The sequence below is a fragment of the Rhinopithecus roxellana genome, chromosome 15, assembly GCF_007565055.1.
Source record: "Rhinopithecus roxellana isolate Shanxi Qingling chromosome 15, ASM756505v1, whole genome shotgun sequence".
NCBI lineage: Eukaryota > Metazoa > Chordata > Mammalia > Primates > Cercopithecidae > Rhinopithecus > Rhinopithecus roxellana.
The window spans coordinates 57,374,628-57,401,707 of record NC_044563.1 but is presented as its reverse complement, the minus strand read 5'-3'; the positions used below and the strand labels follow the sequence as shown (position 1 = coordinate 57,401,707).

The window sequence follows — 27,080 nt, the reverse complement described above, 5'->3', positions numbered from 1 at the left end:
AATTGCTTGTATTATTTTTGTCTCGCAAGGTTCTTCTAATTACGTGTAGCTGGTGTTACCCGTTATTGCTCACTCTATTAAATACTCCAAAAGAACTGTCATGTAGGTCAGTAAGGGGATAGTGAAATAATTTCCTAGTTAGAAAACATTTGCCTTTGGGAAAGCTTTTATCTGTGTCCATATCATCTTATTTATGATGTTTTCAAACTAATTGTCTGGGAATCACCTAGAGAATTAAGAAGTGAAAAAGGTTGGTAATAAGAAGTATGTTGCTAGATGTGTGTCATTCTTTCCCAGCCCTCTCCCTGCACCATCATTCCTCACTCAGCTTTATAGTTGATTAATCATTCTACATGTGAGCATCTAATACTTTGTAAATGTAAGTGATCCACTTAATCTGGATCAAGCATCATCATAAGATAGAGGTGAGACAATAATGCTGTTGTCACAAGATGCTTGGGGTGTTGCTTTGCCAGCTGGAAACCTCTGTGGCTGGGGGTGCCTTTGCCCAAGTTTTACTTGGGCCTACTGGGCTCGTTCTGCCCGCACATTCTGCCAGGCTGTGCTCAGCTCGCACTACCAGCCTGGATCCCATGCCTGCCAAAGGCGAACCAGGTGCAGAGGGGAGGGGTGCGTGAGCAAGCGAGCATGGGTTCCAGCTGCTGTGCACAGCCAGGCATACTGGCTGCGACTGGGCAGGGAGCTCCAGGTGCTGGCATGGGCACTGGCTCCTGTGAGGCTGTGGCTGGACCAGGTCTACTGCAAGCGGCTTCCACTGCTGGCACTGAGGAACGTGGTGGTGCCTGGAAGCTTGGAGGTGCCAGGAACCACAGACCCCCAAAGAGGGTGTCATAGCCCTGGCTCGGGAGCACCTCGGTCTGGGCTCCCTGAAGGGCTGCAGCTCTTCTCTCTTTTCTCGTTGCCCGCAACATGGTGAGTGAGTGACGTGTTTCAGCCATTTGTGTGACAGCTCTTTCTGTCCCGGTCCCAAGCTCTTGTCCCGCGTCCAGAAAGAATGAGGTACGTGGACAACTGGAGGGTGAGTACGGTGAAGAGAAGCTTTATTGAGTGACAGTACAGCTCTCAAGAGACTGAGGTGGGTAGCTCCTTTCCACAGGCAGGTCATCCGGACATCTACTCAGCACTCAGCTGAGAGGAGATCCATAGTGGGTAGCTCCCCTACACAGGCAGGTCATCCCCATGTCTGCTGGAGTCTGGCTGAATCCAGGGCTTTTATGGGCTTCAGCGGGGAGGAAGTGCATACTGATTGGTCCATCGGCAGGCCTGGAAAAAGCACTGTAAGTTCTCACTCCAGTCTGCAGAACTGGCAGCCCAACCGCCGGCTTCAGGTCATCCCCAACTTGAAGGTGGATCCGCCCCTTTCTGCCCAAGAGCCTGTCTACCTCCTGCCACCATCAACCTGCCCTGTACAGTACCCACAGTGCCCAGTCTGTGCCACAGGGCACTTGCAGGCCTGTGCCAACCTGCTCTCAGCACTCCCACAGCCTTCCTCCTGTCCTCTGGGGTGCCCAAAATCCAGAGGGGACCAAGGTGGCAGGGCACTGGCATGTCAGCACCACCCCGAGTCTGCTCCCACCCAGCCAGGTAGTGACAGTGCCTGGGCTCAGTCACAGCTTTCCTTTGAAATCGGCATGGGTGCTGGGAGTGGGGAGAGGCCAGGCAGTGGGAGCAGGCACTTCCGAGCCTGTAGGGGTAGGGGATGGGGTTGGGATCCCCCAAGAGTACAGGGATGCCTGCAGCCATGGCTGGGTGGCTGCAGCTACACCTGGCATGGCAGAGATCCTGCCCCTTCAACTCAGAAGTGGGCATGGCTCCTACTTGTTCCTGGCTCCCACTGACTCCTTCCGGCTCCGTGGAGCGTACAGTCCCAGCTGTGCCTTTCCCACTGCAGCTGGCATCTTCACAGTGCCCACTCCAGGCAGGCTGCTGCTGCCATCACTATTGTGGTGTTTTTCACTGAATGAAAAATCAATGTTTAAAAAGGTCGTATTAAAGAGAAAAGATAATAGGAAACTGTGGCTAGTTACTGTATGTTCTTTGATCTTTGCTTGTAAATGAGGGTGTCAAATGTTGACTTGGATCTTCATGCTTCATTTGTATTGGCATTGTGAGGTTTTTGTCTCTTTTAAAACTACTTACAAAGTTTTTTTTCTGTTGAAAAAGAAATTATTTTCAGGGACCACATAAAAAGAACAGGTTCTTAAATAAAATTTCAGAATGTGCACATACAATATTTATTTCTAATATATCTTGTTAAACATTTTGAAAATGTGGAAATTTTGAAGCTGTCAGTTTGAAGGTAATCTTAAAGAAAACAAGGAGTAGGAGGTAGCAAAAGACATAGTAAGAGTAGGGTTTTTTTTTTTTTTTTTTTTTTTTTTTTTTTTTTTTTTTTGAGACAGAGTCTTGCTCTGTTGCCCAGGCTGGAGTACAGTGGCGCGATCTTGGCTCACCACAACCTCCGCCTCCTAGGTTCAAGCGATTCTCCTGCCTCAGCCTCCCAAGTAGCTGGGACTACAGTCATGTGCCACCATGCCCAGCTAAATTTTGTATTTGTGAGTAGAGATGGGGTTTCCTTATCTTGGCCAGGCTGGTCTCGAACTCCTGACTTTGTGATTCGCCTGCCTCCGCCTCCCAAAGTGCTGGGATTACAGGTGTGAGCCACCACGCCTGGCAAGAGTAGGGGTTTTTATAAACCTTGGGAGAGAGAAGGAAACCTTGAGGAACTGTGATTTATGTTCCTGTTAGAGGAGAGGTATGGGACGGTGGTTTTAAAAGGGGCTGATGCCATAATGTTTTTGAGTGAAGCTAGGATAATCTCATCCTAGAAACTATGAGTTTCTAAATTTTATTCTGTGAATAGCCATATATTTCTAAATATATTTAGATTTTTTTTCTTTCTGCATGTGTTGTAGTTAATTGTCGTTTTTTAACATAAGAAAAATAACGCAAACTGGATTGGATTTGAGAAACACTCATCTATATCATTTGGCTTAAATAAAAGTTAGTTACTGGTCCCTCTCACCCACCCCGAGTACCCAAGTTATCCTACATCCATTGTACAACCTGGAAAATGGAAGTCTAAGCCATAACATTAAAAGGCACTAGTATGGCATATCCATACAATGGCATACTATTCAGCAATAAAAAGGAGTGAACCACTGATACATGCTACCACATGGGTGAACCTCAAAAAGGTGGTAAGTGAAAGAAGGCAGATATAAGATATTATATATTGTTATTCCATTTATAGAAAATGGCCAGAATAGACAAATAGTAGCGACAGATAGGTTAGTGGTCCATTGGGACAGGGTGTGGGAACAGGGATTAACAGTAAATGGGAATGAAGAATTTTATTGAAGTGACATAATGATTTCTAAAACAGATCTCAGTAGATCTTCAAAAGTTTCTGCTGAGCAAAGGAAGATAAGTGGAAATTAATTCTACACAACTCATTATTACTAATTCGATGTGTGAGATGCTACTAATATACTTTTCACTTAGTATACGCTATTACTTTAAGTGACAGTAAAAACCTTTAAAAAGGCTGTAAAAAGTTAACAAGAATTTTTATTCCCCTAATTCTAGTTCTTTTAAAAGGTATTACTTTATTTAAAAATCCTAGATTCTATTACCTGTGGGAGATTTGGGAACAAACCAGGCTGGGGTAAGGGACTACTGTAGAACAGGACTGAACCAAGACCGAGGGGCCTACTGAGGACAGGGAGCTGTATTCTTAACATCCTTTCTAGACAGAGTCTTTTGAGTTAGTATGCTTACTGAGGTCACTATGAGTTTCTAAATTTTATTCTGTGAATAGCCATATATTTCTAAATATATTTAGATTTTTTTTCTTTCTGCATGTGTTGTAGTTAATTGTCGTTTTTTAACATAAGAAAAATAACGCAAAAATAATCAGAGCAAAATGTGAAAGTCCCGTTTTACCTTTCTTCCCACTGTCCTTCCCAGAAGTACCTAGAATCAAATTTAGTGTTTATCTTAGACCCCTTATATGCTTACCTGTACATGCAGACACATACGTATACTTTAGTCTTCTGTATAAATGAGATCATGATATATATTCATTGGTTAATGAAATATTGTGCCACTAGTATGTGCTGAGGCACTGGGGATATTACAAACTACCCTAGCTACTAGGGAGGCTGGGAAGCATATGTTTTAGCTGGGAACATTAACTTCCTAAGTAAAATCAGGGTTCTCTTAGTAAGGAAGGAGAAAATGGATATTGGGTTGGCAACTAGCTGCCTCTGTTTCCTGGGACAACAATGGAAATAAGACTGGTTAGGACACTTTGAGAGTAAGCAGTATATTGGGTTTAACTGGGGTTGTGATTCTGTCAGAAGTATGATGGAGAGATGCGGTAGATGGACGGGGAAGTGTTACAAGGAAGTTGTTACAGTTCTGGATGATGGATCTAGGTTAAGGGGAAAATTGAGTACATAAAGGATGTGATAGACAGTGAAAGAGTTGTAGGGTCAATGGATTGGAAACTTTGATGGTGAAAATTGTAAAAGTAGGATCGCTAGCATATATAAGTAAAGCTGGAAAGCTAGGAAGTGGTGGTCCCAATATAAAAGGCTTAAATGTGAGCCTTGGGAGAGAGTTTAGTTATGGATATCACAGTTTAGGGTATGACTATGGAGTAGATAGCTGAAATAAGATGGAGAAGAAGATGTATTTAAAGAGGAGGTGAAGGAACCGAGAGAGTGTACCAATATTGAGACCTTCAGGAATGATCACTGGAATAGTTGGAGAGAAGTTAAAATTTAAGTGCCAGTTTTTCTGGGAATGAAGAAGAGTGACAGAGAGGGGTCATGAGTGTTACAGTCTAAGGCTAAATACTTCGAAGAAGCTAGGTTGTTCGTTCGTTTGTTTGTTTGAAGAGAGAGATTCTCTCTCTGTTACTTAGCCTGGAGCACAGTGGTGGGATCATAGCTCATTGCTGACTTGGATCCTGGGCTCTAAGTGATCCACTTGCATCAGCCTCCTGAGTAGCTGGAAGTATAGGAGCATGCCACCATGCCTGGCTACTTGAAAAGTTTTTATATCTGTAGAGATGAGGGTCTTGCTGTGTTGTCCAGGCTGGTCTTGAACTGCTGGGCTCAAGCAGTCCTCCTGCCTCTGCCTCCCAAAGTGTCAGGATAACAGGTGTGAGCCACCACACTTGGCCAGAGGGAAGAATTTTTGAGAAATAATACAATATATTTGGTGACTTGCTTTTTTCCACTGAACAGCATTTTTTTGGGGGGGGGGAGGGTGGTGTGTGTGTTTTTAATATAGGTACTTCTCTTTCTTTCTTTCTTTCTTTTTTTTTTTGAGACAGGGTCTCACTCTGTCACCCAGGCCGGAGTGCAGTGGTGTGATCTCAGCTCACCACAACTTTTGTTTCCTGGGCTCAAGCGATCCTCCCATCTTAGCCTCCCAAGTAGCTGAGATTACAGGCACATGCCACCATGCCCAGTGTGTTGCCCAGGCTGGACTTGAACTTCAGGACTCAAGCGATCCTCCCTCCTGGGCCTCCTAAAGTGTTGGGATTACAGGCCCAGCCTGTTTCCCCCAGTTTTAAAGGAATGCTGTGCTGAGTACCCACGAACCTATGTGGGCAAATACAATCCCTTCAATTAAATTCCTAGAAGTGAAAGTGGGAAATGGTAAGAGGCTGGGCACAGTGGCTCATGTCTGTAATCCCAACACTTTGGGAGACTGAGGCAGGAGGATCCCTTGAGCCCAGGAGTTTGAGACCAGCCTGAGCAATACAGTGGGACCCCATCTCTACAAAAAAATAAGTTAGTTGGACATGGTGGCACGTGCCTGTAGTCCTAGCTACTCGGGAGGCTGAGAGGCAGGAGGATTGCTTGAGCCCAGGAGGTCGAGGCTGAGGTTAGCTGTGACAAGCAGATTATTTTAAAAGCTTTTCTTATTAGATTACAAATCTTTCAAGATAGATCTGTCTGTTTTAGTCTCTTTAAGTCCACCGTATCTAATGTAATATCTTGCACTTAGCTCTTCACCGAGTACTTATCTAATTGAATTTCTAATCATCTAGTTTCACAGCCCCTTCTCTTACTAGAAATGACTTGTGTAAGGATGTATATATGGCTGGTTCATGATACAGCTAGATATATTTTATGATTTCTAGGGATTTGGCTGGGCACAGTGGCTCACATCTATAATCCCAGAACTTTGGGAGGCTGAGGTGGGAGGATCATTTGAACCCAGGAGTTCGAGACCAGCCTAGGCAATATAGTGAGACCTCATCACTACAAAAACATTTTTAAAAAGTTAGCCGGGTGTGGTCGTGCATGCTTGTGGTTTCAGCTACTCAGGAGGCAGAACTGGGGAGATTGCTTGAGCCTGGGTGGTTGAGGCTGCAGAGAGTTGGGTTTGCATCCCTGCCCTCCTGCCTTAGCAACAGAGCAAGTCCCTGTCTCAAAAAAAAAAAAAAAAAAAAAAAAAAAGATTTCCAGTGAGTTTTTTTTTTGCTACATTATTGCTATTTTTTCTTCTTTCTTTTGAAATGTTATATAATGTTTGAAGAAATGCCCACTTTTAGCATGTGCTAGAATATCTCTTTCTAAAACCAGAATATAAGTACAGAATCTCATAGTACATCTTTAAGATGTACAGGTAACAGGTGTGGTATTAAGAAGGAAAAATTCTGAATATAATGTTTGAATTTTAACTACATGAGGGAAGAACAGTTAATTTATAGAATGTTTAGGATCTAAGAACATTAGATATAGTTGTCTCCTTTTGCTATTTGTAACTACCCAGATGTGGAGAAACAGTTTTGTCAAATAATGTGCTTTTCAAAGAAAAGAACATACTTGGAGCATTCAAAACGCGATCAAATTCAATTAGAATAGCAGGTTATTCAGGTTATTTCTGCAGTGTGCTGTTTTTCCTTGTCTTACTGTTTAGGGTCAGGATCAGTAGTTATAAGTTTACTATATTAGTATAATTATTTTTATGGTTTAAGTATTAATAAAATCATTTAACTACTACTTGGAAGCCAAATTAAGGAATTTTCCAGAAGCTGTTGCCACTGTTGTCTCTAGTATAAAATAAATATTTTGTTAAAATATGTAATGAGTGAGGCTTCTAATAAATTAGAATAGCTTTATTTTTTTCTGCTTATGAACATAAGCAGAATTGTGCATTTCTGTTAATTGGGAAAAAAACATTCAGGTTATCAAAAAGTTTTAAAGCAGAAAGGGAAAATCGCCAGTAATCCTGCCACTTAATTAACATGTTTAAATGTTTATCAGAAATTTAAGCTTAAGACTTTTTAAAAAACAGATTTAAGATCACATTATGCATGCCACTTTTACTGCCCTTTTAAAATTTAGCATATCACATGAAGTTTTCCATATTAATATAGATTTATGTCAACATTTTAATGGCTATATAGAATTATAGAAAATATTGTAATATATCACATGTATGCCAATATTTTCCCTAATTCCAAAACCATTCAAGAGTCAGAAATAACTTTTAAAAATATAATATGTAGAAAACATTCCATAAGATAAACTGATTTTTAAAATGCCCATCTCTAGCCAAATTTGTTTAAAAACTCACAAGTAATCTGCTTTCAGTGATGACTGTTCCTCTAAAATTGCAAACTTGGTTATATTTTTCTAGATTCAAATCAGGGTTTAAGGTCTTACTTGTTGTTTACATTTGAGAGTAAACTTTTTGTTTATCGCAAACTTTTTTAAAAATGCAGGTGGTTCAACAAATCATAATACAGATGATCTAGATATTTTACCCTAAGCTGAGAAATAGTAGTGTGATTAAGAGCTGACTTCTTGAGTTAAAATCCTGGCTCTGCCACTTAATAGTATGTGAATTTGGGCAAGCTATTTGAGTTCTCCATGTCTTAGTTTTCTGGTCTGTTAAGATAGACATCATAGTACCAAGCTTATAGGGTTATTGTAAAATAGTGCCTGGTCCATAGTAAACTGTATGTAAGTATTACTTATTAATATTTAGTATTTGGAATTCTCAAAAATCTAGCGCGAAGTAATTCCTTCTGTTGCTACCATTTATTTGCTGCCTTTGGGTAAGAAATGGAAAACTCAAAAAGTCATAGTTGGAGGCTGGCAAGTTACTGATACGAAACACAAATGAATTCTCAATTTTCTTGAACTTGGACAGTGAAGATGTGTCTTTGTCTTTTTACAATTGATGACTTAAGAACTCTTTCTGCTTCCCGTAAGCAACTGTCCCCCTTTTCATTCAGCCTTTCGGCTTGGCAGCTAAACATATGACTGATAATATATCTGCTGGTTCAATTTATATGTAAACTTGGATGCCTACAATTCATTTTATATGCCTCTCTACAAAATGCATGTAATAATTTAAAACCTGTATTGAAGTAATTTTAAATATCTTATTACATAAGGAGAAAATTGGTAAAATATTGTTTTGGCATAAATATTTAGATATGTTTAATTCTAAATCTAACATTTAATTTGAAAGTGGTCTAGAATTTAAAGTGAAGAGAACATAGTATCATAAATGTGATTTCTTCAAAATTAGGTAAGACTCATAAGAGCAAGTCAGATGCTTTGGTGCTATTTATGTGATTTATCAAGTAAAAGTTACGGCTTTTATGCACATTACCTTGTATGCAAGAGATCGTTTGCTGTGAGTTCAGGATGCTTTAAATGGGAGCTAAGAGTAGTCCTTTCACCCCAAATACATTGTTTTTGTGGATAGTATCAGCAGTAGTCACCAACCAGTCAGACCCTATAGAAGCCGTAGCTGTTACTGCCAAGTGAGAGTACAAGAAACAGAGGATATAAAGCATCAGTTGTTCTAGATACCAAAGTAAATTGAAATGTTCTGACACCAGTTTGATTATCTAACTAGTTTATGTTCTGAATCAGTGGTTCTGAAGCAGTGGTCTCCAACTTTTTTACCAGCTTGTATTATATTCCTTTCATGATCCCCATATGAATTTAAAGTATTTTAATAGCTCTATTAAAAAGCTCTAGATATCAAAAAAAGTGTATTCAGCCTACTTATTAATATGGTGATACTTAAGCTACCACAGTGGTGCATGCCTATAATCCCAGCTACTTGGGAGGCTGAGGCGGGAGGATCAATGGAGCCTTGGCAACATAGTGAGACTCTGTCTCTAAAAAGCAAAGAGGGTGATATTTAATAGATAGAAACTTATGGACTATAAGTGTCTAATGTTAAAAATTAACTTAAAGATTCCCATTATTAGCTTGTGAAACCCCCCTTAGAATCTAGGGTCCCAGGTTGAGAACCATTGGCCCAGAGATAACCAGAACATGAGTAAAATGTTCATAACTCATAGTTTACTGTTTCATGTACATCATTTTATTTTATAAGGAAAAACCTGTTACCCCTTATCAGGAGAAGGATTAATTAAACACCATGAGACTGTATGGTTCTACGGCGCTCCCAAATTATTTCTTTAGTCTACTATTATTGGATGGTGGTCCATTTAACCAGTTGAGATAAGAAAATCAGAAAATTATGGATATATAAGCTCTAGTCTTTAAAGTACCATTGAGCAGCACTCCCCCTATAAGCCTTATACCCATGGCACTGTCTGGTTGGTTACCTTTTATGGTGGAATTGAGAATACAGCGGTTCCTCACAAAGCATGGAACAGTCACCACAATAGGTATGGTTTGTGTCAAAAAATATCTTTGTTGGAAGGACCGTTTATAAAAATCAGTTAGTCTAGGCTGGGCATGGTGGCTCACGCCTGTAATTTCAGCACTTTGGGAGGCTGAGGCAAGTGGATCACCTGAGGTCAGGAGTTCGAGACCAGACTGGCCAACATGGCAAAACCTCGTCTCTAAAAATACAAAAATTAGCCAGGCGCGGTGGTGCACAGCTGTAATCCCAGCTACCCAGGAGGCCGAGGCACAAGACTGACTTGAACCTGAGAGGCGGAGGTTGCAGTGAGCTGAGATCGTGCCATTGTGCTCCAGTCCGGGCAACAGAGCGAGATTCTGTCTCAAAAAAAAAAAAAAAATCAATTAGTCCAATCTTCAACAGCATTCTGCTTGTAAGCAACTTTGTCATTTTTGGTCAAGACTATAGTCTTAGCACTAAAAATTTGCCTACACATAGAATCTGATGCACTGTAAATATTTGTGGAACTGAGCTTATTGAACACAGACCCTGTATCTGGAACTCAAGTAGGGGAGTGGAAATCAAGGATGCATAGGTTGCTGATTAAAAGAAGCTCACAGTATCTGGGGGAAAAGGGATTTGAAAACAAGTAATTGAACACAAGTAATTTTTTTGGGGGGGTGGCGGGGACGGAGTCTTGCTCTGTCACCCAGGCTGGAGTGCAGTGGGGCGATCTTGGCTCACTGCAAGCTCTGCCTCCTGGGTTCACACTATTTTCCTGCCTCAGACTCCGGAGTAGCTGGGACTACAGGTACCTGCCACCATGCCAGGCTAATTTTTTTTTTTGTATTTTTAGTAGAGATGGGGTTTCACCATGTTAGTCAGGATGATCTCAATCTGCTGACCTAATGATCTGCCTGCCTCGGTCTCCCAAAGTGTTGGGATACAGGTGTGAGCCACCATGCCCGATCAAACACAAGTAATTTATATTAGAAGTCTGTGATAGAGATATGAGATATGTTCTGGGTGTTATGAAATATATTTTAAAATGCCTTATTTGAAATAGTGTGGCATGTATATATGTTTTAGCCTATGTTCCAAGGATGGCTAGTTAACATCTTAAGTACTAACAGGAAATATATACTCTGGAGTAGTTACTTAGTATGTAAAAGATTATAATCAGAATTTTCACTTCATAGGCTCCTATAAACCCATCAGTTATTTTAATCATCACCCAGTACCTGGGGTTTGTTAACAGACATAACAGATGTTATAAATGATCTCAGAATTTTTGATTTTTTATTATTTTTTTTTTTTGAGACGGAGTCTCGCTCTGTCTCCCAGGCTGGAGTGCAGTGGCCGGATCTCAGCTCACTGCAATCTCCGCCTCCCAGGTTTATGCCATTCTCCTGCCTCAGCCTCCCGAGTAGCTGGGACTACAGGCGCCCGCCACCTCGCCCGGCTAGTTTTTTGTATTTTTTTAGTAGAGACAGGGTTTCACTGTGTTAGCCAGGATGGTCTCGATCTCCTGACCTCGTGATCCGCTTGTCTGGGCCTCCCAAAGTGCTGGGATTACAGGCTTGAGCCACCGTGCCCGGCCCAGAATTTTTGATTTTTGTAATATTCAACAGACATAAAACTGGGAAGAAAAATAAAAATGAACTTCCATATATCCATCACCTAGAATCAGTAATTATATTAATAAACAATTAGGAAGATAAATATTAATAATTTTTCATGAGGAAATGAGCATTATTCAAGATACGTGGATTGGTGGTAAATATTGTGCAGGCATTTCTGCCCTTGCATGAAGAGAATTTAAGAATACGGTGAGAGAATGAAACTGGACCCATATCGTATACTGTATACAGCAGGTCATTGTTCAACAATGATGTTATTTTGTTCAACATCATTTCATTATGACATCCATGAGAGAAAAAAATCACTTCTCAGCCAGGGCCACTGTCTGCATGGAGTTTGCATTCTCCCCATATCTGTGTGGGTTTTTTCTGGATACTCTGGTTTCCTCCCACATCTCAAAGATGTGCACATTAGGTGAATTGGCATATCTACATTGTCCTAGTCTGAGTGAGTGGGTATGTGTGTGAGTGTGCCCTGTGATGGAATGGTGTCCAGTCAAGGGTTTGTTCTTATCTTATGCCCTGAGCTGCTGGGATAGGCTCTGGCCACCTGTAACCCTGAACTGGAATAAATAGATTAGGAAACGAGTGAATAAATGAGTACAAATTTTTGTAAAATAACAATTTGTGAAGTATATGATAATCATACAAATGGAGAACAATGAACTATGTAGTACGAAAGTGGTCAGTGAGCCTATCATATCTGTCATTGTTTTTGCACTGCATAGTGGTAGGAGGTGCTCTTTAGAGTTTTTCTTTGCAAACATGTATTCTTTGATTTAACGCATCACTACTGCAACCACTATCACTCACTGATTCACCAAAATTGGGTAAATAATTATCTTGCTTGTTTTTATCTTTCTTAAATGTATGTGTAGCTCTCATTCATCTCAGTGTTTAATATTAGAAGTAGTTGGGTCTTTATTTAGAAGTTTGGGCGGGGCGCGGTGGCTCACGCCTGTAATCCCAGCACTTTGGGAGGCCGAGACGGGCGGATCACGAGGTCAGGAGATCGAGACCATCCTGGCAAACACAGTGAAACCCCGTCTCTACTAAAAAATACAAAAAACGAGCCGGGCGAGGTGGCGGGCGCCTGTAGTCCCAGCTACTCGGGAGGCTGAGGCAGGAGAATGGCGTAAATCCGGGAGGCGGAGCTTGCAGTGAGCTGAGATCCGGCCACTGCACTCCAGCCCGGGCGACAGAGCGAGACTCCGTCTCAAAAAAAAAAAAAAAAAGTTTGGTTTTTTTTGTGAATCGAAATATGCCGTAGGAACTTAACTCTTTTATACCAGTTAGCCTATGGTAAAATTGTTTTATTATATGTCATTTGCTTGAAGTTTCAGTTTCTGAGAACCTGTTGACAACGTTAAGAAATGTGTATCTAACAATGGACTTGGATCCAGAATATATAAAGAACTCTTGCTAATCTAACTAGTAAGGTTGAAAAAAAGGACAAAAGATTTGAACAGACATTCCACAAAATAAGATACACTTTCATGCAGTAGTAGTAGGAGTATAAAATATAACCACCATTGGAAACCTTTTGGCTGTTGTTCTATAAATTTAAACATACACTTAACTGTGTGATGCAGCAATTCCACTTGTAGCTATTTAGCCAACCAAAATAAAAACACCTGTCCACAAAATGACATGAATGTCCACAGTAGGTTTATTCATAATAGCCCAGAACTAAATAGCAACCCAAATGTCCAACACTTGTGGATAAGCAAATTGTGGTTTATTCATACAATATGTTATATCTTATCCATAGAAAGAAGTGTCTTATTAGTAAACTCAGTAACATGGATGAATCAGTCTCAAAAGTATCATGCTGAGTGAATGAAACTTAACACAAAGAAATACATCCTGTATATTTTTATAATAGGCAAAACTAATATAGTAATCAGATTAGTGGTAGCCTGGGGCTAAGTGGTTTGGGAGATTGATTGCCAGTAGGTTCAAAAGGACTTTCTGGGGAGGGCAGAAATGTTCCATATCTTGATTAGGGAAATGATTACATGGATAGATACATTTGACAAAACTCATTGAACTATACATTCCATGTGTGTCATATGTAGGTTATATCTTAACATAAAAAATGAATTCTATGTAGACTGAAAGGTCAAATAATAAGCTCGTTAAAGATAACATGGGAGAATATTCTCATGATAGTGGGGTAAGCAACATTTATAAATGGGATAGAAAAAGCACCAACCATAAGGTAAAAGAGTGATAAATTGAACTGCATTAGAACCTGATACTTCTTGTCTTCAGAAGAGTATAGTTGACCCTTGAATAACAGATATTTGAACTACGTGAGTTTATCTATATGCACATTTTGTTTTTCAACCCTACGGATTGAAAATTAGTATTCATGGGATGCAAAACCTGCAGATACAGAGGGCCGACTTTTTATTTAGGCAGGTTTTGCAGGGCCTACTCTGAGACTTAAGTATGTATGGATTTTGGTATATGTGGGGGTCGTGGAACCAATCCCCCACATATTCCGAGTGACAGCTGTACTAAGATAGTGAGAAAGTCAAGCTTCTGTGTGAGAGGGGAAAAAAGTATACATGTATATATACACACACACACACATACATATATAAGATATATGTATTCATATATTTTTCCTGACAACTGCTTCATATCCAAAAAATATAAAGAAGTCTTACAAATTACTAGAGGAAAAAAACAAACATCTAAAAGAAAAAAGGGTAAAGATATCAATAGGCACTTCATAAAAGAGTATTTCCGCATAATAAACATGTAAAGCTATTGTAGCTGTTGTACATCTTTAGTCATTAGAGAAATACAAATTAAAATAATAATGCAGTGCCAGTATATACACATTGGAATGGCTAAAACTGACAAATAGTACTGAGTGTCAGCAAAGCTGGGAGCAACTGTCATTCTACACTGGGGAGGGAGGCATGTAATTTGTACAACCAGTTTGGAAAACTGTGGCTGCATACCTTATGACTCAGCAGTTTCTGTTCTAAGATACACTCCAGAGAACATTGTGTATACCTGCATACATATTCCATAATATTTTTAGCAGTCAATTTATAAATAGCCAAAAATAGAAACTACTTAAATATCCATCAACAATAGGATGGTTAAATTGTTTTATTGTCAAACAACAGAATACTATACAGCAAAACAAGAAATAATAAACTGCTTGTACCTACATGGATGAATATCACAAATAGAATGTTGAGTGAAGGCAGAAAGATTCAGTAAGCATGTAAGACTTCACTTATTATAAAATTTAGAAATAGGTAAAATGATTTTTTTTGGTGTTAGAAACCAGGATCATGGTTTCTACCATAGTTCACTCACTATTGGGTGACGGGTAAGCATAAGGGCTGTATTGGTAATAAACTGTTTCTTGATCTTGGTGGTGGTGAATGGATAATTTATCATTCCTTTATTTGTATACTTTTCTGTGTGTATATTATGCTTTGATTTTTAAAATTTTAGTTTTAGAAATTAATGAGGGAAAAGTAAAGATTCTTTTCAGGAAAAAAATTGCTTAGTAATCCTGATAGTGTGGCTGAGTATGAGATTAATGTACAGATGTCAATAACTTTTCTCTAGTAATTAGCATCTGAAAATGGAAGTAGTAAAAATGACCTCATTTACAGTAGTGGATGGCTTCATTCTATCTTCTTGTTTAGGGTCCTGCTGCTTTTTAGCTCTACGGCTTCTCTGTTGTCTCTATTGCAGTACCTACCATGGGGACTTACTCAGGTTGTACAAGCCAATCAATGTGGAATATTTAACACTCCATGGGGCACACTTTGGTCAGTGGGATGTGGGAGCCAATAGATACATGCTTCCTTTTTTTTCACCTCAGACTGACAGTCTTGAGATACATTTCATATACCTGTAGCCAACTAATGGGCTAACTATTGCAGCACTTTATATTGGCTCTCTGTCTTTTTTGGTTATGCTGCTCTGTCCTTCTACACCCTGCAGAAGTATTAATGCATAAGCCTTCTCAGACTGCCCAGGTCCTCACAACAAAGAATTACAGAGCCCGGCATGTCAGTTGTGCTGAGGTTGAGAAACCGATATCTGAAGCCAATAGTTTGCTTTAGAATCCAAGCTCTTCAGTATTTAATGTCTATGATTTGAGAAATAACCATTGAGTCTTAATTTTTGTCTCTATAAAATAGTAATGATAAATAAATAGAAACAGAGTCCTTAAGGATTAAATGAGGTAAGTTTGATAAACTTAATGCCTAGAACATAGAAGTGTTCAACAAACAACAGCAATTGATATTTTTTATTCACGTTTAAAATGCTACTTTCTGGCCAGGCACGGTGGCTCATGCCTGTAATCCCAGCACTTTGGGAGGCCGAGGCAGGTCAGGAGATTGAGACCATCCTGGCTAACACAGTGAAACCCCATCTCTACTAAAAATACAAAAAATTAGCTGGGCGTGGTGGTGGGCACCTGTAGTCCCAGCTACTCGGGAGGCTGAGGCAGGAGAATGGCGTGAATGCGGGAGGCAGAGCTTGCAGTGAGCCGAGATCGTGCCACTGCACTCCAGCCTGGGCGACACAGCGAGACTCCATCTCAAAAAAAAAAAAAAAAAGCTATTTTTTGACCCTCCCTTAGTCTTTTTCAGTATAAAAACTCGCTTCTAGAGACCAAGTTCTCAAATCTTTATAAATAACAACCAAAAGCAATGAAAACAAAGAAACAAAAACTTGTATAGAACTCCATATTGGAAAACACCAACATGATTCATTTGAATATTTAAATGGATACATGATTTTTTTCACTTTTGTAAATTTTTAGCTAATGGTCTGTTAGCAGTGGCTCAGCATTGCAATGAAAATGTTGTTTGCCAGCAACCCAAGTACATTGTCAAAAACTTTGAGAGCAGCAGTAAAAATTATTAGGAAGCCGGGCATAGTGGTTGATGCCTGTAATAACAGCACTTTGGGAGGCAGGAGGATCATTTGAGCTCAGGAGTTTGAGACCAGCCTGGGCAACATAGTGAGACTCTATCTCTATTAAAAAATAAAATTAAGAAAAAAATAAATTATTTGGAGGCAGAAGGACACATTCTAAAACACTAGAAAAGCCAGAGAACATAGTATGTTAACACCATTAAGCACCAAACAAAATAACACTAAGATATATAAAACAAGACATGTCATATTTAGTTTTCTTAAAAATAGCAATATTTATATATATATTGGAGGAGGCTATCCTGTGCATTTAGGATGTTTAGTAGCACACAGACTCCACTTCCCCAGTTGTGACAATCAAAATTGTCTCCAGACTTGCCAAATGTTCTGGCAAGTTGGGGAGGGAGGCAGAATAATTCTTGGTTGAGAACTGCTGAGATAGACCTTGATTTGCATTCCATCCCCATGGAATGATAAATATCATTCCCCATGCCTATGGCAGTGTGAATTTAAACATGTTACCTAACACTTAAACCAATGTAGTAGACATAGTGCTTGGCTAAGCACCTGACACACAGAGTTCAGTAAATGATAATTCCAGTGATGCTAAAACCTGTTCTCTTTTGAACCATTATGCTCCTCTGTCCTCTAAAAGTAAACCACCCCTGTAGTCAAGCTGTTGAATAAGGTCTTCTCATCTAAGATCTTCAAAAGACCTTAAATCTTTTAAGTGGGCAGTTAGTGTAGACTATAGTTTTGTTTTCTCCCCAGCTATGGATTTGCTTTCCTTCCCTCTGTGTTCCTGTTTGGATTGGGCAGAGATGGTAGTACATTTTTAAATTTTAATCTCCTCCTGGCACAGCACTGTGTTTGGTATTCTTTGCATATTCATAACCTCATGAATTCGACTAATATCTTAAAGATTATTTCAGGCTTACAAAAATCAGACCTACAGAAATCAGAAAGATAAGACTAAGGCTTTGTTGTTGTGGGTTTTTTTCTGTTTTTGTTTGTTTTGTTTTGAACCCAGAGGCAGCAGCCTATCAAAAATATTTATTTGTTCTTTAGCTTAATTTTTTCATAAGAATAATTAAAAGTATTAGTAGCCTATAATTGCTTTGATATACATCATTTTATTTAAATGTTATTAAAACTCTAGACAGGAAAAAGGAAAAAAAGTAGAAATGGAGTCTTGATGTACTATAGGTACACAGCAAGACTCTGTTAATAAATGCTATTATATTGTTATCTCATTTACTCCTGCAGGGTAAGTTGCACTATCCCTGTTTTGAAGACAAGCAAATGATGCGTCCTTTGCTCACGGTCACCAAAGTTTTCATTGCAAAGCCCATTCTGTTTTGATAATGCTGTGCCACCTCCCCAAAATAAAGAGCATATCTCTCTGCCATAAATTTGTACAGCCAGGTGCAGTGGCTCATGCCTGTAATCCAGCACTTAGGGAGGCCTAGGCAGGTGGATTGCTTGAGCCCTGGAGTTCAAGACCAGCCTGGGCAACATAGTGAGATCCCATCTCTACTATTATAAAATTAAAACAAAATTTCTTTGTAGACTGTGTATCTTGACTTATCCTGTAACTGCAGGATAACAGCATAAAAATGTAGGACATTAGAACTGCATTAAGTCATTCTTTTGTTGCCAGGGAGGCCTCATCCAGCTTCTCTGGCTTTCTGTGGCCATCTCTGCTCTTCTCCTAGTCCCATGCAGTTACATCTGGCTTATGGGAATATGATTTCATATTGCTTAACAATGCAGAGCAGTTAAATCTTTAGCCCTGAAGAGTATGTTTGGCAAGAGCCAAGTAAAAGTAGATTTACTTAGAAATCAAGAGGGCTCTATATCTGATAAGAAAAATAGTCTCAAAACTGCCATGTGATCTGTTTGTTCTAATAAACTACAGAGTAAAATATGTTTTTAAGTTTAAAGTTGCCTAAAACTCTACTGTATTTGCATTATTTGTATTTTTAGCTGAGAGAAGAAAAGTTACAAGAGGAAAAACCCTCTGAAGATCAAATCCACAAGCTGTTACCAGAGGATACAGAAACAGGGAAAAGGAAAATGGATGAACAGAAAAAAAGAGATGAACCATTAGTACTGAAAACAAATCTGGAACGTGTAAGTAAATCACCTTTTTAATGGATACCTGCCTCAGAAATCAGTGGTTAGCCCAAGTGACCTGGACCTGAAAGACCTGTGTTGGTAAACTGTGAGACCAGTAACAGTCATTGACTGTGCAGTTTAAAAGTAGTGAAGAACTTACATCCAGGCCAGAGCTTGAGAAAATAATTTTTGAATGGGATATTGAGACTTGTGGGAAGATGAAGGAAAAGTGGGAAAAGCAGGTGAGTGAAACCTAGTATAGTTTACTACTTGCGATAAGATTTATATGTATGTTGTTATTTTGACTTATGTGTTATTTGACATTTAAGATTTGTACATTGTCTTCTGTCCTCAACTAGATTTTCTTAAAGCATGTATTTTACTTTCCTTTATTCGTTGTAATACCCTAAGCAGCACAGTGTAGATATAAGGTAGGTTTAGATACTTAGTCTATATTTAATTAGACTTCTAATTGGGCCAAATCCTGCCTGAGTTTGTTTCATTACTTATTTACCAAGTAAATTACTAGAAAAGGTTGCAAGTTGTGTATTTAACTTACATAAGGAAGCACTTTTGGAGGATCCACTAATTATACCTAAATGGATAATCACAATTGAGTTTTATTTCTTTAGTAAGTCATATTGGATTGGACATACATTGCTTGTGTATGTACTTAGCACATCTTTAGACTCCTATCTTTTAAAATATTTTGTGATTTGGGCTTGTTAATATTTCAGGTTATCTTTCTGGGCAGCTAGAATCGATAAAGCTTTACCATCTATAATGACAGGCAAGATAGCTGAGTGGCGGCAAAAAAAAAATCTCTGGATCAGCAGTCTACCTCTTACACAGGTCCCAGCATTGTAACTGTTTGTACAACTTTGGCCAAGTTACTTAATTTCTTTGTGCTTCTGGGTTTGTTTATTTTTATTTTTCTGGAGCAGGGTCTTGCTTTGTTGCCCAGGCTGGAGTGCAGGGGTGTGATCATGGTTCACTGCAGCCTCAACTTCCCAGGCTCAAGCAATCCTCCTTCCTCAGCCTTCCAAGTATCTGGGACTACAGGCTTGTGCCACTATACCCAGCTAATTGTTGTATTTTTTGTAGAGCTAGGGTTTTACCATTTTGCCCACACTGGTCTTGAACTCCTGGGCTCAAGTGATATGTCTGCCTTGGCCTCCCAAAGTGCTGGGATTACAGACGTAAGTCACTGCCCGGCCTTGGTTTTATTTTTGCAAGGGTGTTTTTCCTGAACTTAAAAAAGAAAATTCTTTAAACTTTCTTGGTAAAGTAGTGTTTGCTGAGTGCCACATACATGTGCAGCTTCTGATTCTAGTTATAATAATAATAATTATTTAATTATTAAAAACAGCCACTTACATTTTACAGGGTTTCAACCTTCCAAAAGATTCAGTTTACAGGCATGAAGTGTTTGTGTACTCTTAATGCTCTGAACATTGGAAACCACAGAGGGCAAAAAAGACTGCTACTAGAGAGGCTACAGTTTAGCTAGACAAGAATAAGCTCTATGATGGTCTTGTGTGTGTAGTATGTTGTATGACTAGTAGCCCCAGCTGTGGTTTGTAGTCTCTGAAGACCGCAGCTCTACCTCTTCACCCTGACAGTTCTACTACCCATTAGGGTCCTCAGGCAGAACAACCCAGAAGGATAAACTAGCCTTGACAGAGAGAGCTGACCCTTCACAATGGTCCTTTGATAGAAATAACCTGTTGTTCCTAGGTCATGCCAAGACTAGGAAATTACTCTAATTATGTTTTCATTTGCCACTACCATTTTTGAAATAGAAATCAAATGCATCCACCTAATTTTAATCTTAAAAGGAGTCAGAAAGTACAAATTCTGATTTGTTCTTGATAACAGCCAGTTTTACAAAGGCGTTGAATAAAATCTGACCTACGAATGTGTCAAGTTTTAGATTTTTGTGATTTTTGCCTTTTTTTCTGTTTTCTTTTATAGTTTTTTATTTATTTATTTAGAGATAGGGATTTGTTCTGTTGACAAAGCTGGAGTGCAGTTGCACAGTCATGGCTCACTACAGTTTCGACCTCCCAAGGTCAAGCAGTCCTCTCGCCTCAGCCTTCCAAGTAGGTGGGACCACAGGTGTGTAGCACTATGGCCGGCCAATTTTTATTTTACTTTTTTTATTTTGTAGCGATGAGGGTGTCCCTATGTTGCCCAGGCTAGTCTCAAACTCCTGAGCTCAAGGGATCCTCTCACCTTAGCTTTCCAAAGTGTGGAATTACAGGCATGATCATGCCAGTGTGCCTGGGCTGCTTTTATATTTTCGAGGACTTTTAAATGGCTCTAATTTAAGAGTTTTCGGTGTTGAGCAAATAATTCCATTTAGTTTGGCCAAGACTACATTCAAATTGAGACCCAAAAGAATCTTAAGAAAGCTGACCAAAGGATTATTTTTTACATAGAAACTATTGTGATTAGAGCGAGACTGATCATTTCTCTCTCCTGTCCCCAAAATTTTAATGACTCCTCTTGTAAAATTAAATGAGGACTCTTCACCCCAACATTCAGGCCCTCAGTGTGATTCTAGCTTATGCTTTCATCCTTGCTTATACCCCAAAACTCTAAGGAGTATATATTTGCTTTCCCCCAAATACATACACTGTGCTTTCCCTTTTCAAGGTCTTTGCTCTTGCATTTTCATCTCATTGAAATGCCATCTAGCTTACCTGTTGGAAGGTTATTTATCTCTCCATGCCCAGTTCAAAAGCTGTCACATTCATGAAGCCTATAGGAATTCCTCTTCTGTTTCTCGACTCCCATTAGCCACTCCCCCAAGCATAAGAGTTCTCTCATTTTCCTTTACATCATGGTTTTTTGTGTGTTTGTGTTTCTCTACTAGATTGTAAGTTTGTTGAGTATAGGAAATGTCTTATCCATTTAAATCTCCTGCAGTACCCTGCACATTGGAAGTGTTTGATACATGTTTATGAAATTAAATTTGAATAGAAGGAGGAAGAAGCTTACTCTAGTAGCAGATTATCACGTGTTTTTTTTTTAGAATGGAAATAAAGTGAGCACAGTGTTTATTACAATTAGTTATGGTACATTTAATCCAATAATCGAATTATTAGAAAACAATTTGATACAGCAGTTATGGTTATACTAGAAAGCAAAAAGGGAAAAATTACTTGTCATCCCCCAACCTAGAAATGATCCCTATAAACATTTTAGTACATATCCTTATAGATATGTACCATATGACATACAGAACATATAGATATGTTCATTTCTAAGAACATATAAATACACACCATGTATTGTTTTTCTTTTCAGAAAATGTAACCTAGTATACACACTGGTTTTTTGTTTGTTTTTTTGAGATAGAGTCTCACTCTGTCGCCAGGCTGGAGTGCAGCGGTGTGATCTTGGCTTACTATAACCTCTGCCTCCCAGGTTCAATTGATTCTCCTGCCTCACCCTCCTGAGTAGCTGGGACTACAGGCACGTGCCACCACGCCCAGTTAATCTTTTGTATTTTTAGTAGAGATGGCATTTCTCCATGTTAGCCAGGATGGTCTCGATCTCTTGACCTCATGATCTGCCCACCTTAGCCTCCCAAATTGCTGGGATTACAGGCATGAGCCACTGCGCCCGGCCTAGATACTGTTTTATAACCTGTTTTAATTCATCTTAAAGTGTGGGTGTTGTCCAGACGCGGTGGCTCACACCTGTAATCCCAGCACTTTGGGAGGCTGAGGTGGATGGATCACCTGAGGTCAGCAGTTCAAGACCAGCCTGACCAACATGGCAAAAACCCATCTCTAATAAAAAATACAAAAGTTAGCTGGCCATGGTGGCGTGCGTCTGTAGTCCCAGTTATTTGGGAGGCTGAGGCAGGGGAATTGCTTGAACCCGGGAGGCGGAGCAGTGATCTCAGCATTGAGCTGGGATCACGCTACTGTGCTCCAGCCTGAGTGATAGAGCGAGACTCTGTCTCAAAAACAAACAAAGTGTAGGTGTTCTTTCTTTCCTTTTTTTTTTTTTTCTTTTGAAACAGGGTCTCACTGTGTCACCCAGGCTGGAGTGTAGTGGCGTGATCATAGTTCACTGCAGCCTCAAGCCCCTGGGCTCAAGCAATCCTTTTACTTCAGCCTCTGAAGTAGCTGGGACCACAGGAGCCTATTACATGCCTGGCTAGTTTTTTTAAAGTTTTTGTTTTTGTAGAGACAGGGTCTCACTGTGTTGCTCAAGCTGGTCTCGAACTCCGGGGCTCAAATGATCCACCCGTCTCAGCCTCACAAAGTGCTGGGATTATAGGTGTGAACCACCATGCCCGGCCTATTTTTTGTGTGTAAATAAATAATCCACATCATTATCCAGTGGTCTTCTAATATTCTTGACTGTAGAATTTATTTAAGTAATCTTTTGTTGATATTTTGCTATCTTAAACACCACTGTGATGGAATCCACTTGTCTCATTTTTTTCTTATTAGTTCCTTAGAATAGTAGAATGACCAGGTCAAAAGGAGTGCTCTTTTTAACATTTTTAGTGTTTATTACATGGTTGCCCTCCAGAAGGTTTATATTTATTATAGGTTTATTATGCTCCCACCAGTAGTGCGTGAGGAGTGCTAAAGTAATTTCCTTACATCTTGCCAACTTTGAGTATTATCTTTCTTTTAGTTTTTTTAGGTACAACATTGTTTTAGATGTCACTGCAAGGATTTAATTTATGCATGCTTTGTACCATTTTAGGAATCCATAGTGCCTTGGGGCTTATTTTCATCAAAGATGAAAGATGAGGGGTAAATATTGGGAATAGAAATGTAGAGGGGTGGGAGAGCTTTTGTCTAAATAAATAGTTATTTATTTGTAATGTAATTTATTTTGCAATAACTGAAAGGAACTTGGCGCTGGGCATGGTGGCTCACACCTGTAATCCCAGCACTTTGGGAGGCCAAGGCAGGCAGATCACTTGAGATCAGGAGTTCAAGACCAGCCTGGCCAACATGGTAAAACCCTGTCTCTACCAAAAATACAAAAATTAGCCGAGTGTGGTGGTGGGCACCTGTAATCCCAGCTACTCAGGAGGCTAAGGCAGGAGAATCACTTGAACCAGGGAGGCGGAGGTTGCAGTGTGCCGGGATCGTGCCACTGTACTCCAGCCTGGGCAACAGAGTGAGACTCCGTCTCAAAAAAAAGGAACTTGGCATATATCTGTTATAAAACTGAAATTTTTCTTAAAAGATTAATAGTTTGGAAGTTCATACAAATAAGATCTATCTTTTTGAGCACTTATTACTTGTTAGCTAATGTACTCTAGGTATTTTTAATGGCCTGTCACTAGAGTAGACAGAGAAGTCTTTATTTTACAGATGAGGAAACTGAGGCTCAGGAAGATAAAGCAACAACTAACCCATAGTGACAGTGATAGCTGACAGAGCTAGGATTTGAACACTTTTTACTTGGTACTGATTTAATTATGAAGAGAGGCTTATATAGACAGAAATTGCCATTATTCCCTATTGAGTCTATTCGTATCAAAGCTTTTCTTTTTTATAGAGTGAGAAGAGAATATTATATAAAATTTGATAATGGGTTAGTGCTATTAAAGTTTCTTCATTGAATATTTTGTACAACAGGGTTCTTTGAGGAACGATACCCTACAAAATTGAAAAGCCTCTCTGTAAATTGTAATTCTTCAAATCAGTCTATTGTGTCGCTGTGCCTGTCAGCCTAGAGGAAAACAAAGCATTTCAGGAATGCAGGGTACTTGGAGCCATGTGATGCCTTGCGTGCCTACATCTACAACTCTTACTTTGATAATACTTGATCATTAGATAATTGGTTAATCATCAACTGATTAAAAGGTTCTTCTTTACCTACTATATAACAGTATTGGAAATTTTTTAAAAAGATGGTCACTTGCTCTCACAGGGCTCATTGCATAAAGCACAACAGTCCCCTAAATAAGAAGCTACAGTTCAGTGTGATTAGTTGCTATCCATTAAAAGAAAAAGACTCTCATGTTTAATAATGAGGCAAAACTTCATTACATTATATGTAAAAGACATACCTCTAAGATGTTTCTAATGTAATTGGAAAGACTCTAAAAAGGGACTCCAAAGTAAAACAATGATAAATGAATGGATATAAACAAGGTGGAAAAACTAACTCTTGGATAATTTGGAAGCCTTTGCAGAAAAAGTGATATTTTAGATGACTCTGAAAGGCCAATGAGTACTTTATAGGCAGAGAGCGCAGATGGAATTTTAGGCAAAGGGTGTAGCATATCCAAAGGGTAGATAGAGGTTTTGAAAGACTGTGGTACATGTGGAGAGTAAAAATAGTTTGGTTGTGCTAGAGCTCAGGGAGTTCCATGTGTGGGAACTGGTGGGGGAAAAGCTGTGAAAGAAGGTTAGGTCTAGTTTGTGAAGGTTGTGGTATTAGGCTGAGGCATTTAGACTTTATCCTGAAGTCACCAGCAGTTAAGCAGGGGAGTGATTGCTGGAAAGATAATTCTTGGTGGTGTGGAGGGTATTAGAGAGAAGAAAGCCTGAAGAGAATGAGACCAGTAAGTAGACTGTTGGAATAGTCCAGGCAAAAGATGATGAGAATCTAAGGTAAGGCAATGACCATGAATATAAATGGGAAGAGTTGGATCTGAGAGACATTCTAGAAGTAGAATAGATTAGAGTGGAAATAGCTTGGAGACTAATGCTCTTAATTTAAGAACCACTTTTATCCATGTATTAACCCTGTAATTCCAGGAAAATTAACTACTCTGAGCCTCAGTTTGCTATCTGTAAAAGACAGATAATCACCCTGCTTTTAATGGGAGTGACATAAACAGTAAATGAAATAAAATATTTAGAAGTATTGGAGTACCTAAAGCTGCTGTCCAAATGTTACTATGAATTAGAAGTAAGGGACAGAAATAGGTGGCATTTAGTTTTCTAGATGGGTTGGTTATGGGGCTTACAGAAGAGAAATATAGTGAGTTTGATTTTGGATATATTGAATTTGAACCACATTTGAGATTGGTATCTCCAGGAAGCAGTTGGAAACACAGGTTGGAGCTCACAGAGAAGTGACATAGAGAAAGAGATTTGAACCTATAGCTAGACTAGATGCCTTGGGAACTCCAAATGGACAGTGTTGTCTCCCTTGTCTCCCTGCCAGTGTCCTGCACGTCTCTCAGATTCAGAGAATGAAGAACCTTCTCGAGGCCAGATGACACAGACACATCGCTCAGCATTTGTTTCCAAGAACAACTCCTACTCCTTAGCTTTCCTGGCAGGGTAAGAGACTGATGCTGAATTCAGTCAGCATTCTTTGGTTTTGGGGTATGAGATAAAAGGGACTGGGGGAGCAAAGGTATTTGTTGTGGCTACTTTGGTGAGGAGGTGGAAGGGGAGAAAAGAGGTGGGAATTGGTTTTCAAATATGGACTAGGGAAAAAGGGCTGACCTGAACTTTTCAGGAAAAGTAACATTTACCCCTTTTCTGACATCCTCAGGATAGGATTGTGCTAATTGCTGTGCTGCAAAGTATGACCCTTTTATCTTGGGAGGAAACAACAAAGTCTTCTTCAGTCTGACAATATGCACGGACTCTCCCTCTGGACTTAGTAGGAAGTGAGGGCAGAACTGATTTTCTTTTCAGTGACTAAACCTAAAATATATCTTTATAGGTTATAAGAGGGCAAACTGAAAAGTTTTTAAGACCTTTGTCAAGGAATCTCTTGATCCTTTAGACTTGGTAGGCCCTGGGAAGGAAAGGAAGAAGGAATTGGATAGATGATGGGTGCTAGAAGGATAATGAAGGGCTAGGTGGAGGAAAAGAAAGATGAATAGATAGAAGGGAGGAAGGAAGGGAAGCGAAAAAGAAATGGAGGAAAGAAGGAAGGACTCATGGATACATTCATTCAACAGACATTTTGTGAACAGCTGCTACATGCTGGGCTCTGTTTTAATAAACAGATGTAAAGATACAATCTTTTTTTTTTTTTTTTTTGAGACAGTATCTCACTCTTTTGTCCAGGCTGGAGTATAATTGGGTAATCATGGTTCACTGTAGCCTCAATCTCCTGAGCTCAAACGATCCTCCCATCTCAGCCTCCCAAATAGCTAAGACCATAGGTGTGTGCCACCATGTCTGGCTAATTAAAAAAAATTTTTTTTTGTAGAGACGAGGTCTCCTTGTGTTACCCAGGCTGGTCTTGAACTCCTGGGCTCAAGCAGTCCTCATGCTTCAGCCTTCCAAAGCGCTGGGATTATAGGTGTGAGCCACTGTGTCTAGCCAAAGACACAATCTTCACCCCAGTTCATTTTCTGTTTTGTTTAAAGCTGGTATTGCTCACCCTTATCTCTAGGGTTCAACTCTTTCTTTCCACCAGTATTATTTAGTAGATCTCTCTTTTGCTGCTCCTGTGAATACACACCCAGACCCTTTCTTTTTTTGGGTTTTTTGTTTGTTTGTTTGTTTTTGTTTTGAGACAGGAGCTCTCTGTTGCCGAAACTGGGGTGCAGTGGTGTGATCACAGCTCACTGCAGCCTCGCCCTCCTGGGTTCAGGCAATCTTCTCATCTGAGCCTCCTGAGTAGCTGGGACTGCAGGCGTGTACTGTCATGCCCAGCTAATTTTTTTTCCCCTATATTTTGTGTAGAGATGGGATTTTGCCATGTTCCCCAGGCTGGTCTGGAACTCCTGGGCTCAAGAGATTCGCCCGTCTCAGCCTCCCAAAGTGCTGAGAT

The 27,080-nt window shown here is 39.6% G+C and overlaps 1 protein-coding gene across 1 annotated transcript in view; it reads left to right on the top strand.

Moving 5' to 3' along the window:
* RNF169 (ring finger protein 169) overlaps positions 1–27,080 on the top strand; it is a 96,181-nt gene that overhangs the window by 37,041 nt on the left and 32,060 nt on the right. Inside the window, exons 3-4 of the mRNA XM_030917416.1 lie at positions 18,216–18,362; positions 25,509–25,627. Of these exons, the coding sequence (XP_030773276.1) occupies positions 18,216–18,362; positions 25,509–25,627 (266 nt within the window). The remainder of the gene's footprint in view (positions 1–18,215; positions 18,363–25,508; positions 25,628–27,080) is intronic.